At 40.1% G+C, this 17,786-nt stretch overlaps 2 protein-coding genes across 6 annotated transcripts in view; one reads left to right on the top strand and one right to left on the bottom strand.

Moving 5' to 3' along the window:
- DCBLD1 (discoidin, CUB and LCCL domain containing 1) overlaps positions 1–3,028 on the bottom strand; it is a 63,950-nt gene extending 60,922 nt beyond the window's left edge. Inside the window, exon 1 of the mRNA XM_039871083.1 lies at positions 2,796–3,028. Within this exon, the coding sequence (XP_039727017.1) occupies positions 2,796–2,907 (112 nt within the window). The 5' untranslated portion in view covers positions 2,908–3,028. The remainder of the gene's footprint in view (positions 1–2,795) is intronic.
- A 13,697-nt stretch (positions 3,029–16,725) lies between these two features.
- Positions 16,726–17,786, top strand: part of ROS1 (ROS proto-oncogene 1, receptor tyrosine kinase) — a 112,115-nt gene continuing 111,054 nt past the window's right edge. For all 5 annotated transcript variants that reach the window (XM_039871067.1, XM_039871049.1, XM_039871073.1 and 2 more), the window contains exons 1-2: positions 16,726–16,864; positions 17,465–17,617. The gene's annotated coding sequence lies outside the window, so the exon portion shown is untranslated. The remainder of the gene's footprint in view (positions 16,865–17,464; positions 17,618–17,786) is intronic.

The following is a 17,786-nucleotide window of genomic DNA, read 5'->3' as shown; positions in this document are numbered from 1 at the left end:
TAATTCCTTATAAATGTCAGATGTCTTGCTTATTTTCATGTTATGGTTTTTTATTTGAATTTCAAGTCTGTTTCAGTACCACAAGGTTAATTTATGCAACAAAAAGTTAATAAATACAGTTTGAGACACTAGTCAGAGTTCAAATCCTGCTGTAAGAACATCCTTTGATTTGTTTAATAAGTACTTTAACATAACATCTTTTCTGAAATATACAACTTAATGTGCGAGTGTTACAAATTATGTCTACTAGAGCCAAAAGATACAATACATATTGTTCTTCTGGCACGTTCCCTTCTTTCTGCTATACTTTCATTTAAAAGGCATCCTTACGTATAGAAATAAGCAGCCAAGAGAGCTGGGCTTCCTAAACAAAATTAATTAGTGGAAGCACCAGATGTACCTCCAGAAAAAATTTCGGTAGATTTTTTATTACTTAGTTTCCACGAATTAGGAAATAATTTGAAAATACTTCCTAAACACAAAGAGATTGCCCAGTTCAACCCAAGAAACACAGAAATTTACAGTCTACAGGGTTGAATCTCAGACCTTGGAGATGAAGGAAAGTCTTGGACAAATGCACACACTGATGCAGAAGGTATCAGAATAAACTTGTGCTTACTTTTTTAAAAGCCACTCACCCAAAACAGCAATCAGTTGTCCCATGTCTAACCAAATACAAAGGAATGATGACTTGAAAACAGACCTTCTAACAGTCTAATATTTGTCTATGACACAGATGGCAGCACATTATCATAACCCTAACATAAAATGTTTCTACCATTTTAAAGCTGATTTGAGTCAGAATTAGGTAGGTTGGAATATGTGCTTTTGAAAAAGCACATATTCCCAGGCCCCACCCATTGAAAATCTGATTCACAATATGGGGCTGGGGCTTTATAAAGCTTCTGGAGAGAATGGTGATCTGGCAGGTTGGGGAGGCAAGAAGCACCAGACTAAGCTGACTCCAAGAACAATGAAGGTAAAGTGTAAAAATGATGTCTTCTCAGCAAAAACAGACTGTATGCTAACGTGGCCCTCTCAACTTCCAAACATCGAGAGCACTAATATCATTTGCAATACCATCCAACCACATCGCCAGCAGCACATCTCAAGACCTAAAATGGGTGTGCATGCTTCGATTTATGGAAACTTGAAAAATAAGTGATCAAGGGCTAATTAGGAAAATCACAAATGTGAGAAATACTCAAAAATCATTGACTATGCCTCTTCACTCAAGAGGTATCAGAACTGGAGTTCCTAGATTTTTCTCAGTAAATGTCCCCAATCTAAGTATTATTTTTCTTGTGATTGAAGATCTATGTCTTTATTGGTTTTCTTAACATCTTAAATATATAGGATGTTTCATGAAAACTCAAATGACAGTAACTTCTTCCATCTGCAATAGTCAACTGCAATAGTCTCAAATTTGAAGCCCGTTAAGAATCTAAGCTTGCTGTGAAATAACTGCTCATCAAAGCACCCAGTTAACAGCCTGGACGACCATTCAGGAAGATCAGAACATCTAAAACTTCACTTGGAAAGATGGGTGACAGCTTTGGTCAGATCAGAACAGGGACACAATATTGGACTGATTCACAGATGTGCAGCGTTAAAGGTGCATCTTCAACTAGGTACTTGAGAAACATTTTTTAAATGCTTAAAACGCCCATGATCAAAATTTCACATATTTAATAAAAACATACACAGTTATTAAAATTTTATGAGATGCCTACTAGCATGCTGCTACAGTGACAAGACATATCTTGTCTAAGTTTTAGCCTTTTTTAAAAAACAAATTGGTATGTAGCAAACTTAGTGACCACTACCAACATCTTGAGTAGCAATATTTCAGACAGGGACTAGATACATGGTTCAGTGAAAGAAATGCTAGCATTTGGTTAAGTTTTGATTCTTGTATTATTAGAAAACATGGGGAGAAGGAGCTGTCAAAATATTCTGGATAGATTCACTGATATTAAATAACCACTGTTGCATAGGGGCAGAAGTAAGGGAGGAGAGGAACAAGAACTGAAAAAAAAAAATCGGCAGAAAGCTGCCCCTTGCCATCAATAAAGAACTAATTAATAAGGATTTGCCTAAGCTGGTAAACGTTTTACTGCTTCAATCTGGTGGAAATGCAGAGGTAAACTCGGTTGTGGGTTAATTAGGTCCAACTTGAAGCCAAGGACCAGGTCCAGATAAAGATCAGCCTGGTAGGGAGTCGACTCGTTCGAATACCCAAGAAGGAGCCGAGCCACCTAAATCCAACTCCGGGCGCAGGCCCTGGGGAGAGACAGCGCGGTGGGGCCAACCTCGGGGAAACATTTCCGACCATTCCTTACGAGCCGCAAACGCACACGCTGGGATTCCAGCCGCGCAGGCAGGAGAGGCGGCTGGGAAGGCCCGACTACCCAATCGCTGGGCAGCTCGGTCGAAAGAGAGTTGAAGAGAAGCGTCTTCGCTCGAGACTCTTCCCGAAGGCGGCTGGGGTGGTCCACTCGCGACCCCTGGGCCATGTCACTTCATACGGGGCCGACAAAGTCAGGAAGTCTGGAAACTAAGAGAGGAGGGCTGCGAAGAGGTAAAGTGGGAAGGCGCCAGGTTGATTCTCTTGTTTGAGGGGCAAAGAGGAGTTTGGTGGGGGAGTGATCGGAATGCAGTAACTTATTTTATACTCGAGCCGCCGTCGGCAGGACAGGGCAGGACTCTGCGGGGTGCAGGCTGCAACCCCGACTTCCTCCCGCGCTCGATCGCTCCAGGCCCAGCCCGCCGCCCGCCACACTCGCTCCACTCACCCAGCTCCTCCGCCTGCAGCCGGAGCGGGGCGAAAACCACGAGTAGCAGGGCCAGGAGGCCGCGCGGGGCGGCTCCGGCCAGCGCGCAGCCGCCGCGGGCGCCGGCCACCATGGCCCCACCGGGCGCCAGCTTGGCAGGCTCGGCCTCCGCTCGCCGGGCGCAGCGTCGCCGCTGCCCGGGCCGCGCCGCCTCCTCCGCGGCCGAGCGCGGCGCCGGGACTGGGCGCAGCTGCAGCCCGGCGCCGAATCCCATTGAGGCAACCCGGGGCGCAGCCCGCTGGGGGCGTCTCCCGCCCCGCCCAGCCCCGCGCTCCGGCCCCGAAAGGAGGAAGTCACGCTCGCCGGCGGCAACTGTCCTCCAGGCGGGAGGCGTACCGGGCGCTCCCTACTTCACACTCCCCTTTTCCTTCGCCCCTCCTCCTCCAGTGCACGTGAACTTAGGAGCCTGGAGGACGCCTGGCCTTGAGACCTGCCCGAGCCCGAGCCACACTGTCTGGCCCGAAGTGCCTGAGCGTGCGATGGGCGTGCCAAAAAGGTGTGGACTTGCCAGTGATAGCAGCCTTGAGGGACTCGAGATGTTGTAATGATAGGATGATGATGATGGTAATTCAAGCTCCTCCGCTCGTTCATTCAAAAGTTAAGATCCAGCAGTGCGCCTGCCAAACACGGTCCTAAACCCTTGTGACACTTGCAAACGTTAAAATTAATGAGGCACGTACATAATGCAATTTGCAATCGGCGACATCAGGAGTGCTAGTGGAGCACATTCAGGGAGATCTAATTAGATGGCGGTTGAGGAATCAGCTTGGAAAGGCCTCACTTAAAAAGTGACATCTAAGCTGAGACTCAGAGGGTGAGTGGGACTTGGGAAAGCGGAAGGAGGGGGACAAAAGAACGGACACGGTGTGCCATACAGTTGCGGGAGGAAAGGGCCAGCCAGGGTGGCTGCAGCAGGGTGAACAGGTGGGACGCATGTCCAGACGTGGAAGTCCGCTCAAAGAGCCGGGGCCGGAACGAGGATAGCGTGCAGGGCCACCTGAAGGATGTTTAACTTGATTCTTAGAGCAATGAGCAGCCACGGAAGGTTCAGATCGAGAAGTGACAGGATCTGATTCTCTGGGCGGGCGTGTGGAGAAGGGCTTAGGGGAGAGCGAGTTGAAAGAGTAGAGAATTACAAGACTATTTTTTATTACAGAGTAGTTGAATAGGTAAGTGGCAGAGGAAATGAACAAGGAGAGATTAAATATATATTTCAAAGACTCTTCGATATCTCCAGGCCGCTTGCAGTTCTCCCGCGCTTCCTCTGCTCGCTGCGAAAACCTTCGCACCACGGCTCCGCGCCCTGCAGTTTTCCCTGCTAACGCGCAACCGGGGTTACACCTGCAGGTGAGGAGAGGAGGAAGTACTGGAGGCCAGGAGGAAACAGCACTCCAAGGTCCAATATTGGCCTGTCACGTGCTCTTCCGGTACCGGATAGACTTCTTTCACACATGCATTGCTTTCTCCCTCTTTATTTTTTCAATGTCTTTATTTTTTAACTAAGTAAAAACGTTGTTGAAATTTCAAGTGAGATTATTGTGGGGGCTTTGCTTTCTTGAAAACAGCAGAACTTAGAGGAAAAAACTTGGGCTTTAGAAATGAGGCTGATCCAAGTCTGATTCACTCATCAGCCACTGACTTGGGCCTCGTTTTCTTTGGGGAGTATAATAGCTAACTTTCCTGGCTGTCACAGAGACGAAATAAAATATGTATATAAAATTTGAGCATGTAAGAGGTACTCAGTAATTAGAAGGTTTATCCTATTTGTATTGAAAGTAAATTCACAACCATGAAAATATTGAATATTCTCACATACAATACATAAAAAGATACTTTTACACGTTGAATCACTTCCTAAATCCAGCTCTCCCTGTTTCTTCATTCTCTTCATTCTTTCTAGGAAGGTGAGTTTGGGCAACTGTTACTGGTCTCTGACAGGTGTGGCTCTGTGAGCAATGAAGAAAGACAGTGGGAGCATTGATTACTAACAAAGAATTCACAGGGTGAGGCAGGTGGGCTCCCTGGGCCGACCTTTTCCATTTCAGGTAATGCCTTGATAGGAATGAAGTAATCTAGTCTACACCAGAATCCTGAGCCAGATGAGGGGAGAGATTTAGGATCTGGTAACAATGAGAAAATAAAAAGGCCAGTTGTATCCTCGAGCTTTCATTATGCCATTCCTTCTTTGAAAAATAAAAGGAAACCTCTAGTTAAAAGGATAGTAAAAGAAAAATATGAAAATATAAGATTATCAATTATATATTTTGTATATAAAATAAATAAGCCTGATTGAATTGATATACTGTACTTCAGCTGCATAGATTTTTATATTAAGTATATGTGTTTGTTTTATTCTGGAGATTTCATTTTGATTTTTTCTTTTATAATGCAGAGTATGCGATTCCATTAAATATAGAAATGTTAGAATCCATCCACAACATCTCACTTACTAAAATTAAAGAACTGCATATCATGTGGAACAACTCTGGAAAGGTTTCTCACAAGGTTTTTCACATTTTACCCCTCCCCTCACTTACCATCCAGTCTTTCTCTATTTTGCATCTCTCACTGCAATTTTATGCTTATATTTGCTAGCTCTTCTGTAAAAATAGAAAACAGCTGGTCAGGGCTACCTTATTTTAGGTATAAAATATGTATTCTGTGTTGCTTAGGTAAGATAGAATTTAAGCAGAACTGCAAGCCTAGTATTCTACAGCGTTAGAAAACTTCAGACTATAGTTCAATTTGACAGCATAATCAATTTTATCTTTAACATCTAGTAATCCTAATTGTGAGTCTCTAAAGAAGACCAAATGAGATATAAATTTGAAATCCTTATAGGTTTCTACTTCCTAAATACTCTCCCTTTTCCAGTTCAATTCATAAATATATTTTAAACATTTTCTTTATGTGAAACAATGTAATGGAGATACAATGAAAACAAATTTAGGTACCTTTCTCTCTTCCCTTATTCATGATCTAAGGATAGAAATTTGAGAAAAGTAATATAGGTTGATAGGTACAATGATAGAAGTGGTTTGGGTAGTTATGGAATCACAGAGGAAGGGTAGAGAATTGGATTTCAAAAGGCTGGAAGAGTGTGGGAAAGGTGAACTGGGAATTAGAAGGAGAATGTTTGTCTGATAAGGAGAAGAACTTGTGAAAAAGCTCAGAAATAGAGATCACAGGTCACTTGTAAGAATTGAGCCCTATTTATCAGTGTAGGAACAGTGAGCTTGATACAGGAGTGGGGGCAAGAAAGCAGAGTGGGCGGCAGAACAGGATCTGAACACTGGGAAACAGGAAAAGGAAGAATCTTGATCAGATTTGCATTTTAGAAAGATCATGCCGGCAGTAGGGTGGAGAATGGTTTGAAAAGAGAAGCAGGGAAACTGATTAGGAGTTTGTGGCAATACTCCAAAACTAGAGATAATGCATCTTACCTCTCATGCTAAAGAGGGGATCCCTGGACCAGCAGCATCTGGAATACCTGGAAGCTTTCTAGAAATGCAAACTCCTGTTCCTACCCATGCCAAGACCTCTGAACCAAAATCTGCATCTTAATAAGATCCCCAGCTCAGGATAAAGCTATGGGTAGATCTAAGATATAGAGGATAGAAACACAGACACGATTGAGTCTTAGGATATAGACAGTGGGAGAGAATATTAAATTTTGAATACAACAGCCAAAATAATTTGTATTACCCACATTACTTCCTTATCTCTAACCCCCTATGGGCTTTTCAAATACTGATTGCTGATGTTCATTAGGTAGCTGTGTCATCTAAGGTCCAGCAGAGATTCTTAAATGTTATTGTTTACTGTGGCCGGATCTCACCATCTGGTCCTCTTTTTTGTGACCCCAGAAACGATTTTCGTCAATATGCTTGACCTTGAGGATACTGCTCCATGATTAACTTAAGCACGGAAGTATATAAACCAGCATCGATGCCAATGTAGTAATTAACAGTGAGAGCTATAAAATGATGAACATTCTCTTCAGCCTGAAAACAACTTTGGGAGCTAGAATTGATCAGATATCAAATTGATCAGATATCATGAAAGAAAAGCAAGGCTGATTATTTGAGTGGTTCCAATGAATGTTTGAAGGCAACAAAATAAGAGTACTGGATTCTTCCCACTCTTCACCCCTGTTAAAGTAAAAAATTATCCTGACACTAATTAAAATGGTAAGGAAGACTTTATTTGTGACTACTACAATAAGGGTCAAGACTATGGCAACAGAGGAGAGAGATCAGGCTTAATTCTAAAAACAGCAAAGGCAGCCAGGATTTCCAGCCAAGGAGGGGAGTGAGGGAGAGAGGAGACAGTAAGTATAGGGGGATTCTTGTTAAACCCACTTATTAGGATTCTTGCTGAAGACATGTGAAGGATTTATACATCAAAGGTGGAAGATGAGGAACTCAATCAGATATCAAGAGTGATCAGATATCAAAGTCAGGTCTTCCTCTAAACTGACTTAACAGGATTCTTGCTAAAACTGAACTAAGCAAGCTGAAGAGGGCCCGAAGATGAGGCCTGGTCAAAAAGGGAGCTCAGAGGAGCCTGACTTTAATTAAAAAGAGTGTCACACCCACATGGATATTTCTGTCACTAGCACTAAACAGCTAGAATCAGCAGGTTAAATCCTCTCCCAGGGACAGAGCTTAGCAGAACACTGTCAACACTTGCCTCCTAAACTGGCCTTTCTCTAATTTCCTTTTTTCCTTATATATGTTAATGTGATAATTTCTCCTGCCTAGGTTTTCTCCCATGTTCTCTTAATCTGTTTCCATTCATTATTTATTGATTTATGGTGTAACTTTCAAGGGGCAAACCTATTTTCAAGTTCTGCTTGCTCTCAATACATTTATGTAGTTTAAAAAAAGTTTTAGAACAATTCTAGGACAGCTATTTCCTAATCGTGTCCCCAAGAAACATGTTTGTTCCAACTGGGAGATTTACAGAGCACACTAAACTATGAAGCAAAGAAACTTATTTAATGAATCAAATGTTTGTCGATGTATTTGAAATTTGATTTTTGTTTTCTGTGGTGTGTGGGAGGGGGAGGTAGTAACTTGCATAGTTGTTATTTTGTTTTCTTTATTAATTTTTTCAAGTTTTCAATTATAACTGAGATTTAATATTATTTTATATTAGTTTCAGGTGTATAGCATAGTGGTCAGACACTTATATAATTTACGAAGTGATCCCCCTGACTAGGCTAGTACCCACCCGGCACCATACACAGCTATTACCATATTATAGACTATATTTCCTATGCTTTCCCTTATATCCTTGTGACTATTTTATAACTACCAATTGTTCTACTTACTCACTTCATCTTTTTTCTCCCAGCCTCCCAATCTACTTCCCATCTGGCAACCATTAGTTTGTTTTCCGTATCCATGAGTCTGTTTCTATTGTGTTTGTTAATTTATATTGTTATTTAGGTTCCACATATAAGTGAAATCATATAGTATTTGTCTTTCTCCGTCGGACTTATTTCACTTAGCATAATACTCTCTAGGTCCATCCATGTTGTTGCAAATGGTAAGATTTCACTGTAAATATGTACTATAACTTCTTTATCCAGTCATCTATTAATGGGCACTTAGGTTCCTTCCATATGTTGGCTATTGTAAATAACACTGCAGTGAAAATGGGGTATATATACCTTTTTGAATTAGTGTATTGGTTTTCTTCAGGTAAATACCCAGAAGTAGAATTGCTGGGTCATAAGGTAGTTCTATTTTTAACTTTCTTAGATATACCTCCAAACTGTTTTTCATAGTGGCTGTATCCATTTGCAATCCCACCATCAGTGCATGAAAGTTCCATTTTCTCCACATCCTCACCGACACTTGCTGTTTTTGATATATTGATGATAGCCATTCTGACAGGTATGAGGTGATATCTCATTGTGATTTTAATTTGCATTTCTCTGATTAGTGATTAGTGATGTTGAGCATTTTTTCTTATGTCTATTGGCCATTTGTATATACTCTTTGAAGAAATACCTAGTTCAGGTCCTCTGCCTATTTTTTAACTGGATTGTTTGTTTTTGTTGTTGAATTGTATGAGTTCTTTATATATTTTGGATATTAACCTCTTATCAGATTTATCATAGTCAAATATCTTCTCTCATTCAGTGGGTTGTCTTTTTGTTTTGCTGATGGTTTCCTTTGCTGTGCAAATACTTTTTAGTTTGATATAGTCCCATTTGTTTATTTTTTCTTTTGTTTCCCTTGTCTGAGGACATATATCCAAAAAGAAATTATCGTTAGCAATGTCAGAGCATTTACTACCTGTATTTTATTCTAGGAGTTTTATGGTTTCAGGTCTTATATTTAAATCTTTAATCCATTTTGAGTTTATTCTTGTATATGATATAAAAGGTGGTCCAGTTTCATCTTTTCACGTGTACCTGTCCACTTTTCCCAACACCATTTGTTGAATAGACTGTCTTTACCCCATGTATATTTTTGCCTCCTTTGTCATAAATTAAATGACCATACAGGCATGGATTTACTTCTGGGCCTTCTATTCTGTTTCATTGATTTATGTGTCTGTTTTTATGTCAGTGCCATGCTGTTTTGATTTCTGTAGCCTTGTAGTGTAGTTTGTAATTAGGTACTGTGATCCCTCCAATTTTGTTCTTTTTCAAGATTGCTTTGGCTCTTTGGGGTCTTTTATGGTTTCATATACATTTTTGGATTATTTGTTCTAATTCTGTAAAAAATACCATTGGTATTTTGATAGGGATTGCATTGAATCTATGGATTGCTTTGGGTAGTATGGACATTTTAATGTTTATTCTTCCTATTCATGAACACGATATACACTCCATTTATTTATATCTTCTTCAATTTTTTTTTCAATGTCTTATAATTTTCCGAATACAGGTCTTTTATCCCTTTGGTTAAATTTATTCCTAGGTATTTCTGTACAATTATAAATGGAATTGTTTTCTTAATTTCTATTTCTGATAGTTCATTATTGGTGTATAAAAATACAACCAATTTCTGTGTATTACTTTTGTATCCTGCTACTTTACTTAATTCCTTTATCAGTTCTAGTAGTTTTTTGGTGAATTATTTAGGGGTCTTTATGTGTCATATCATGTCATCTGCAAATAATGAGTTTTACTTCTTCCTAATTTGGATGGCTTTTATTTCTTTTTCTTGTCTGATTGCTATGGCTAGGACTTCCAATACTATGTTGCAAAAAGTGGTAAAAGTGGACATCCTTGTCTACTTGATCAAAGAAAATGCTTTTAGCTATTCATCATTGAGTACGATGTTAGTTGTGGGTTTGTCATATATGGCCTTTATAACACTGAAGTATATTCCCTCTATTCCGACTTTGCTGAGAATTCTTATCATAAATGGATGCTAGATTTTGTCAAATATACTGTATTTATTGATGTAATCATGTGATTTTTATCTTTCATTTTGTTTATATGGTGTATCATGTTAATTGATTTGCAGCCATTGAACCAACCATGCATCCCAGGAATAAATCCCACTTGATCATAATGTACGATAATTCTCATGTATTGCTAAATTCGGTTTGCTAATATTTTGTTGAGGATATTTGCATGTATGTTTATCAGGGATATTAGCCTATAATTTTCTTTTTTTGTATGTCTTTGTCTGGTTTTGCAGTCAGGATAATAGTGGCCTTGTAAAACAAGTTGGGAGTCTTTTCTTGATTTTTTTGGAATAGTTTGAGAAGGATAGGTGCTAATTCTTTAAATTCACCTGTGAAGCCATCTGGTTCAGGACTTTTGTTTGTTGGGAGTTTTTGATTACCGATTTGATTTAGTTAGTAGTAATTTATTTGTTTAGATTTTGTTTCTTCTTGTTTCAGTCTTAGAGGATTGTATGTTTCTAGGAATTTATCTATTTCTTCCAGATTGTCCAATTGTTGGCATATAATTGTTCATAGTATTTTCTTACAATCCTTTGTATTTCTGTGGTGTAGGTTGTCACTTCTTTCATTTCTGATTTTATTTATTTGAATCCTCTGGTTTTTTTTTTCTTAATGAGTCTGGTTAAAGGTTTATCAATTTTATTTGTCTTTTTAAAGAATCAGTTCTTGGTTTCATTGATCTTTTATATTGTGTTTTTAGACTCTTTCATTTATTTACACTTTGATCTTTGTTATTTCCTTTTTTCTACTCACTTTGGGCTTTGTTTGCTGTTTGGTGGTTTTTTTCTTGTCCCTTTAGATATAAGATTAGATTGATTGTTTGAGATTTTTCTTGTTTCTTGAGGTAGATTTGTATTGCTATAAATTTCCCTCTCTAGAATTGCTTTCTCTGTCTCCCATAGATTTGGGATTATTGTGCTCTCATTTTCATTTGTCTCAAGGTGTCTTTTGATTTCTTCCCTAATCTTTTGTTAACCCACTCATTGTTTAATAGCATGTTATTTAGGTTCCAGATTTGTGTGTTTTCAGTTTTTTACTTGTAATTGATTTTCAGTTTTATGTAATTGTGGTCTGAGAAGACACTTGATACGATTTCAATCTTCTTAAATTTATTGAGACTGTTTTGTGGCCTAATATGTAGTATATCCTATAAAATGTTCCATATACATTTGAGAAGAACCTATATCCTGCTGTTTTGGGATGAAACACTCTAAAAGTATCAATTAAATCTATTTGGCCTAGTGTGTCATTTAAGGCCACTGTTTCTTTGTTGATTTTCTGTCTGGAAGATCTGTTCATTGGTGTCAATGAGATATTAAAATCCCTTAATATGAGTGTATTACTGTCACTCTCTCCTTTTATTTAGATGCTTCTATGTTGGTTGCATAAATGTTTACTAGGGTTATGCTCTCTTGTTGGATTGATCTTTTTATCGTTATGTAATGTCCTTTTTTGTCTCTTACTTGTTTTAAAGTCTATTTTGTATGATATAAGTATGGCTACCTAGCTTTTTAAAAATTTCAAGTTGCATGAAATTGATGTATTTCTTTGTTTTCTCATTTTGGCTGCCTCTCTGTGTTCATTTCTATGTATTAGGTAGATTTGTTATGTTTCCCAGTCTTGACTGGGTGGCCTTATGTAGTAGATGTCCTGTGTGACCCAGTGGCGCCATCTCCCCAGTCACCTGTGCCAGGTGCTCTGGGAGTATTTCTTGTGTGAGTCGTGTATGTTTTCCTGTTGTAGTTAAGACTTGATTGCACATCAGGCTGACTTGCTGTGAGGATTGGTCACACTAACAGGGGATGAGCTGCTGTATGCAGATGGGCCCCACAGAGTGGGATTCGCCCCTGTGAGTTCACATGCCTGTTGAGACCACCCTTTGGGTGTGCTGCTTGTGGGGCTAATCAGATAGTGCTCTGTTGTGGTCAGATGCCAGCCTCTGAGTGTGTTTGTTCTGGTCCCCAGGGTAGGGACTTCCATGTAGACAAATGTCAGCTGTTGCTTATGACTGCCCGGAACTATGTGGTAGGAGCTACAGAGTGATCCATGGTTGGCTGGTGCCTATGCTGGACCTAGAGGAATGTGGGAGAGGCCACATGGTGAACTGAGGCTGGCTCCCACCAGTACTGGGTCTTCGGCAGCTCAGCAAAGGCTTCGGAGCGCCCCAAGGTCTGAGGCTATCTGCTGGCTGCCTGCAAGGCTCAGCAGCTGAAGGAGTCCTGGATGGTACATAAAGTCCCAGAAAGTCACTGGGGTGTGGGTGGGGGTGCTCTGGTTAGAGCAGATCCAGATCTGATGCCAGCACTGAGCCTGTAGCCATTCACAAAAGTCTCAGATCCCACTGAGGCCAGCCACCACCCATCTGAGGCCTGCAGACCTCCAACATTTATTCAGGAAACACTGTAGCTCACGCCACGGCTGATCACCCCCCAACGTACTCCATTCTTGGAGGTACATGAGCTGAGGACAGCCAATTTTTTCCAACAGAGTCTCCTGTGGAGATGATTCAGTGGGGCTGGCTGCCCAGCCAGGAATATGCTTCTGGCAATTTGAGAGTTTGAGGTAGGGTTCCAGGGAGTTACTGGAGTGGAGAGAGAGGATCTCAACAGACCAGTGCTGATTCAGATTTGGCCATGTGCGGGGAGGGCTCAACACAGAGACAATGGCGGCTGTCCCTACATTCTTTGCCTTGAAACTACACAACTCAATCCTTCCCTGTATGTCTCCAGCAACCCCTGAGCTTCTGTCCCTCTGCTTATTTTTGAGTGCCTGTGAGCAAGTGAGTCTTTGGACTAGCCCTTTAAGGGAACATCTGGGTTTCCAGCAGCCTTCTGTCTTACCTGGACAGTCAGAATCCCCACTAATTTTTATAGCCATATTTTGTGGTGACTCTTCTTCCCAGCTCCAGAAACACTGGGGGTCTGGAGCCCCTCACTCCTCTGGGGGTACCTCTATGGCTGAGATATCCCTCCCATTCTCAACCGCCACCCATGTGTATAGGGCTAGCCTGTTTCACGTCTCCACCCCTCCTACCAGCCTCAATTTGGCCTCTTCATTATATCCTTCATTATAGTAGTTTTATTCAGCTACTCTTCCAATGGTTCTCTAGGTTGATTATTGTAATTTTGATGCAGTTGTGGGAGAAAGCAAGCACAGCATTTACCTACTCTTCCACCTTGACCAGAACCCGATTTTGTTTTATTTTTTACAAACATATTCAGTAGATGGAGAAGAGGTAGGGAGCGGGGACTTCATCCCCAGGTATAAAAGAGCCCATCTCTGACTAGGGGCTCCTTTTTTCCTCTAATTTTGTGTAGGATTGAGAGGGAGGAGACAGACAAGTGTGAACCGCTGGAGGAAAATTCCAGGCTTGCTGTAATTGCAGTTCCCACTTTCATCCCAGAGACCTGGGTCATTTGCCTGGATAAAGAGGAGAGGAAAGGGAACTTGGAGGCTCACTTCCATCCAGCAGGCTGAGTCAGGGTCCTTGTACTCTGGGAAAAGCTCCCTGAAATTCCATAAATCTTTAACAGCTGTCATTCAGAACCCTCAAGGTAAAGGAGGAGAGCCCTCCACTTCACTCCTATCAGCCACAAACTATTGACCTAAATGTTGGAATAAGACCCGGAACTGAATCTCAGACTCAGCTAACAGGTTCCAGTGCCTCATCATTTCCTCTCTGGCTTTTTATTCTGAGCCTAGAATGCAGAGAGAAGGTGCTGGAGAGGAAGTTTGGGGAGTAAGGTAACAGAGACAACAAGAAGTAAAGAGTACCATAGTGAAGCGAGGAAGCCTAGGGTTCAGGGCTACAGGGCCACCCATACTGAGGCTGAAATTGACCTTTAGACCTTTAGGCCATGACTACTGAGATTAAAACCAATGTGGCCAGAGCTGGGAAAACTGAGAGGAAGTGATGAGAGAAAGGAGCATCCGCCAGCACATTCCCACCCTTGTTCCTGACTCTTATGCACTTATGATATATGGAATAGGGGGAAGACTCTGCATAAGGAGTCAAGGAGAAATGGGTCTGATCTTAGCTTCACAAACTGTGACATAGTGTGAGTCGTTCCCCTTCTTTGGCCCTTAGTTTACTCTTTTCTATAAGGGGGAGGCTGGACTGGACGATCTGTGATACTTCCTGTTTGGATATCCAGGATGCTGCCCTGAGCTGATTTGAGCCATTGGGGAAGTGAAAGTGAGCTCTTAGCATCTCTGGAAAACATTATTGGAAGCTTAAAACATTAAACAAACAAAATTTTCCAAGAGAAGTGGTTCCCATGCTCTGGCCTCTCCATGTGACTCTCAGATATTTAGACCTGAGGGCTGAAGATTTCAAAAAACAGGTATGTGATATGGATGGGGCGAGAGTAGAACATCCTGAAGATTTGCAGGAACACTTCACAGTGAGGGAAATCATGAAGCTTGAGGCAAATGAGAGCTTTCCATTCATAAGCCTAGGCCATTTCTCTCAACTTCTACTAAGGGATTAGGTTCTTATTTTCATCTTCTTTCCTTTTCCCTACATCTCCATGTGATTTGACTTTATAGTTTGAAGAAAATAAAGACCGTGCAGTCACCAGTTCATTTAAACGGGAGATTCATTTCTTTTAAGCCAAAAAGTAAACATTATAGCAGGAAGATCTTGGCAGTGGTGTCTGGCCTTTCCTAATAACCCTTTGGCCCTGTCTCCACACAGTGGTTTGTAAATTCCATAAAAGCTTACCAATTTTTATCCTGATAAATATCTTAAATGCTGAAACTCAATGAAGTTTAAAATTAGAAGTCCTAATGATGAGTAGGAAAGGGACTTCTCCTATTTAGAATTATTATCCACTTCCTAAAGCCTTTTATCTACTACCTTCCCAAGCTTTATCTCAAGAAAAGGTCCTCATTTAGTTAAATATGTGAAGGATTGAATTTCATCTGGTTTAAGAGACAGGCTTGGCCTTTTCAAGAAGGATGTTTTTTTATTTTCTCTAAAAATCTTAACATTTGTGTCATATGACTAAAACAAAAAAATGACTTCAGACCACATGGAGATCATCATAGACCAGAAAAAAGAGAGATAAAAATCTTGAAATCAAGAAGTTGAGTAATCCTTGTTAGCACAGAGATTTCTAAGTAAACTGAGAGCCCCTTATGGGTTTGATTCTGAAGTCTTTATTTAGACAATTCTTTCAGTTAATGGAATTTTTATTTGAATAGAGAACATACAATTAGGAGATTAAGAGGCAGGTTATAAAGAATCTGGAAGACTTGATTCTTTGTTAGCAGAACTCTTATTGGAAGCCAGGCCGTAGATAGTAAAAAATTTGGTGAGGATATGGAGTAATAGGAACCCTCCCACACTGTGAGAGGGAATGTAGACTGGGGCAGCCATTTTGGACAGTGACTTGGCAGTGCTCAATCAAATTAGGTATCCATGGCTCTATGATCATGCCACTACCGTAATGGGACACGCAGGAGGATGTAAAGGAACCAGGATGTCTATCAGTCGGAAATAGCAAGTGGATTGTGGTGGTTGAGCACCCTGGAGCACTGTGCAACATTTAGAAGCAATGAACTTGATCAATATATCACAGCACAGGCAGATCTTAAAAACATAGTGTGGAGTAAGAAAAGTAAGACACAGAATGGGACCTTGGATGTGTAAATTTATATGAAGTTTTAAAATATACGCTCAAACAATACTTTTTATAACATTGCATACAAACTCAAGAAAAACAAAATGAGTATGGTTAGTTAGTTCAATCCTCTCTCTACATGTGAGGTAATTGCAGGAGAGAGAGATGAAGTAGCGGAAGGCTGGTTGTATATAAAATTGAACACTGTGATGATTTTGTGTGAGCATCCACTAAATGGAATTGGTAAATCAAGAAGGACACATTAGTCACACACAGCTCAGTTGTTTCCTTTTTTCTTGTGAGGGAGCCTCCATGTTAGAGAACTGCCTGGGTCCAGGGCTGTCTAGGATTAGGTGGGCAAATCTTCCTAATTCTACAGTTTAGTCCATAGGCCCAAATGGGTCTCACATTTCTAAAAACGGTCATGGCTTCCATTTTTACTTTATTACTTAAATTGTTTATAACCAAATGGGGAAGATGGATATTATTTATAAGGAGCACTCTCAGAGACTGCAGCTGTCATGGGCATGCTAACAACTTGAACTATGTTGTTTTTATTATTTGGCAGCCAATTTTCCTACCATCTTACCTACCTGGATCAAGGTGCAGCCTGCACTTGGCAAAAAGCGGTGTACTGGGTTGAGAAGAAAAGTAAATGTTCTTACTACCAGAAAGGAATGAAGCAGTTATCAGAGCTTCATATCAGAGCCTGTTGCCTCAGGTTTGTCTGTAAAATTAAGTTTATGGATTAAACAATCTTGCTTATCAGGATTTCTATGGCTAATTTCAATTATTCCTATGTTCCTAGGGTGTGGTACGCTAGAAGGAAAAAAGAAAAGGTTGCTGCAGGCATGCTGGGAACAACGGACAGCAAAGGAGGTGGTGAGGGAGCCAAACAGCACATAACAACCTTAGTAGTGATGGAGACCCTCATGTAATACGATAACTGATGTCCCTCAACTGCAGAACAAGGTGATTTCTGTTGAAAATATTCTGTTGAATATATTCAGGCGAGAAAATAACTGATACAGTTTTAATAGATTGCTGTTAAAAAGAGAAAAACCTATGAAACGGTTAACTTCAACTGTTTGCTAAAGTTAAAATGGCACAAAAATTGCTAATGTGTCACACCTAATTCCCCACCCTCATTTGATAAGTGAGTTATGATTTGATATTACTATTTTAAAATCGTTAGTATATTTACAAAGTCTACTTTTTTCACTCTTGTAAAAATGTATGCCTTATTCCTTTCTGCAGTTGTCTAAGTAATAAACCCAAGTTCATTATTATGGGCTCTAAGGTCTTTACTAAAACCAGTTAAACATGGAAGTGCTTTAAACAAAGAAGTATTTTCAATTGAAAACGTTATATTAAATGTTCATTGCTTTACAAAATGTTGTAAATTTCCAATATGTGTATTTTGTATTATATAATTGTAGACTTTGATCAGAAATACATAGCTAAAAAATAATCTGTGATAAATTTATATTACATAGTAGCTAGATTTGCAACATTTCTTCCCAACTTAAAATGATAATAATGACTTTTAACTGTTAATTTCTTTAGTTCCAGTTAGAGGAAACTGTGACCGTGTGAAAACTTTGGCTGACAATAATGTTTTTAACATGGTTAGAAGCACACATCTTCCAGGGGCTCTGCAGCCATCATATTTACTGAGATGCCTAAGTCTTTATGCACACGGAACTAAAAGAAATCAATATGAATGTGAGTAGGCATCTTTATAATATAGTGGAGAAATATGCTGGGGATTATTTATCATATAAACACCAGAAGCCCAACATAAACAAAATTTTAAATTATTTTTCTACTTAAAATGCAATATGCAATTAATGTAGGATAAAACATCAGAGAAGGACAGAATTAAAGCATTTTG

Source organism: Pteropus medius, unplaced genomic scaffold, assembly GCF_902729225.1.
Source record: "Pteropus medius unplaced genomic scaffold, Ma_sr-lr_union100, whole genome shotgun sequence".
Lineage (NCBI taxonomy): Eukaryota > Metazoa > Chordata > Mammalia > Chiroptera > Pteropodidae > Pteropus > Pteropus medius.
This window is presented reverse-complemented; position numbering and strand designations above follow the sequence as displayed.